General features: G+C 51.1%; 1 protein-coding gene across 1 annotated transcript; it reads right to left on the bottom strand.

The window, feature by feature from the left end:
* Nucleotides 1-1,059: 1,059 nt before the first annotated feature.
* LOC142663335 (histone H2B 1.1) lies at nt 1,060-1,440 on the bottom strand. Its single transcript, XM_075841945.1, has one exon. It carries the CDS (start codon nt 1,438-1,440, stop codon nt 1,060-1,062), a length of 381 nt encoding a protein of 126 aa, XP_075698060.1.
* Between the last annotated feature and the right edge of the window lie 242 nt (nt 1,441-1,682).

The raw sequence follows: 1,682 nt of genomic DNA, 5'->3' as shown, positions 1-1,682 counted from the left end.
ATCCAACGATACCGTGAAACGCACAATTCCAACGTACCAATCTCCAGTATAAAGGTGGTGACGTACAAACATGTAACACGTCTTTATTACATCCGTATCGTTCCCGACTTACCGGCATTATGTCCCTGTTCCCTCATCTTCCAGACATTATGTCCTTGTTACTTATTATTACCGGCATTACGTCCCTGTTCCTTCCTATTACCGGAATTACGTCCCTGTTCCTACTTATTACCGGCATTATGTCCCTGTTCCTTCATATTACCGCATTATGTCCCTATTCTATTACAACGTGTAGAAGAAACCAGAGACTGCTCCAATAACCGGGCATAGACACCAGAGTCTGCTCCACCTGTATTAAAAGAAGCCCTCACAGACAAGAAATAGAGGCTGTTCCACCTGTATTACAATACCCGGTACAGAGGAGACATCAGAGTCTGCTCCACTTGTATTACAATACCCGGTACAGAGGAGACACCAGAGTCTGCTCCACTTGTATTACAATACCCGGCACAGAGGAGACACCAGAGTCTGCTCCTCCTGTATTACAATACCCGGTACAGAGGAGACACCAGAGTCTGCTCCTCCTGTATTACAATACCCGGTACAGAGGATACACCAGAGTCTGCTCCGCCTGTATTACAATAACCACCCTTTATCCAGTCCTCGCCAGTGTGATTGCTTGTTCTCTATCGTCGACAAGCAGTTTCCCTGGCATCTGTTATAAATCTGACTACTACCCTCATCATTGTTATTTACAGATGTCCCATGCTTCCTCCCGTCTCCTAATGTACAATGTTCCGTTTCTTCTGGACAGTGTGATATTATGACGGGTCATCTGCCCGCAGGATCCGTGTCCCGGCTTCATCACACGCGGCAATGTCCCTCCCTGTCCGGCAGCCACATAATGTATGAAGCAGCATCTGCACCGACACGAGAGCGGCCGCACATAGAACAGGGGGACTAGCGGGAGGCCAGACAATAGAAGGCACAGCTCTGTTGTAGACAAGGTGGGTGGCTCTTAGAAGAGCCTTTGTGTTCTTACTGCAGGGACGGGGCACATTACTTGGCGCTGGTGTACTTGGTGACGGCCTTGGTGCCCTCGGACACGGCGTGCTTGGCCAGCTCTCCAGGCAGCAGCAGGCGCACGGCAGTCTGGATCTCCCGGGAGGTGATGGTGGAGCGCTTGTTGTAGTGAGCCAGGCGGGAGGCTTCCCCTGCGATGCGCTCGAAGATGTCATTGACGAAGGAGTTCATGATGCCCATGGCCTTGGACGAGATGCCGGTGTCAGGGTGGACCTGCTTGAGCACCTTGTACACGTAAATGGCGTAGCTCTCCTTCCTGCTCTTTCTCCGCTTCTTGCCGTCCTTCTTCTGTGTCTTGGTCACGGCTTTCTTGGAGCCCTTCTTGGGCGCCGGGGCAGACTTGGCGGGCTCAGGCATGATAACACACTGCGATCTGCTCACAACTGAGATAATGGAATGCTTTACCCTCTCACCGCCGCTGTATTTATACACGGGCTATGCAAATGAGCAACGCTGCCTGACCACTGTTCTACTGGAAGAGCAAGTCATGTGACCTGTGGAATCGTCATTAGCCACTCCCAGTGCAGCTAATTGGTGGTTTCCACGAGTCTGTTCTCTATTGGTGGCTTTAAATCTCTCCAATCCCAGGAGCTGGTGAG

This window comes from Rhinoderma darwinii, chromosome 11 (genome assembly GCF_050947455.1).
Source record: "Rhinoderma darwinii isolate aRhiDar2 chromosome 11, aRhiDar2.hap1, whole genome shotgun sequence".
NCBI classification, from domain to species: domain Eukaryota; kingdom Metazoa; phylum Chordata; class Amphibia; order Anura; family Rhinodermatidae; genus Rhinoderma; species Rhinoderma darwinii.
The sequence above is the reverse complement of the archived record's forward strand: the minus strand, read 5'-3'. Positions and strand labels throughout refer to the sequence as shown.

Coding starts and splice junctions, on each gene's coding strand:
- LOC142663335 (XM_075841945.1), bottom strand. CDS start 1,440: ATGCCTGAGCCCGCCAAGTCTGCCCCGGCGCCCAAGAAGGGCTCCAAG.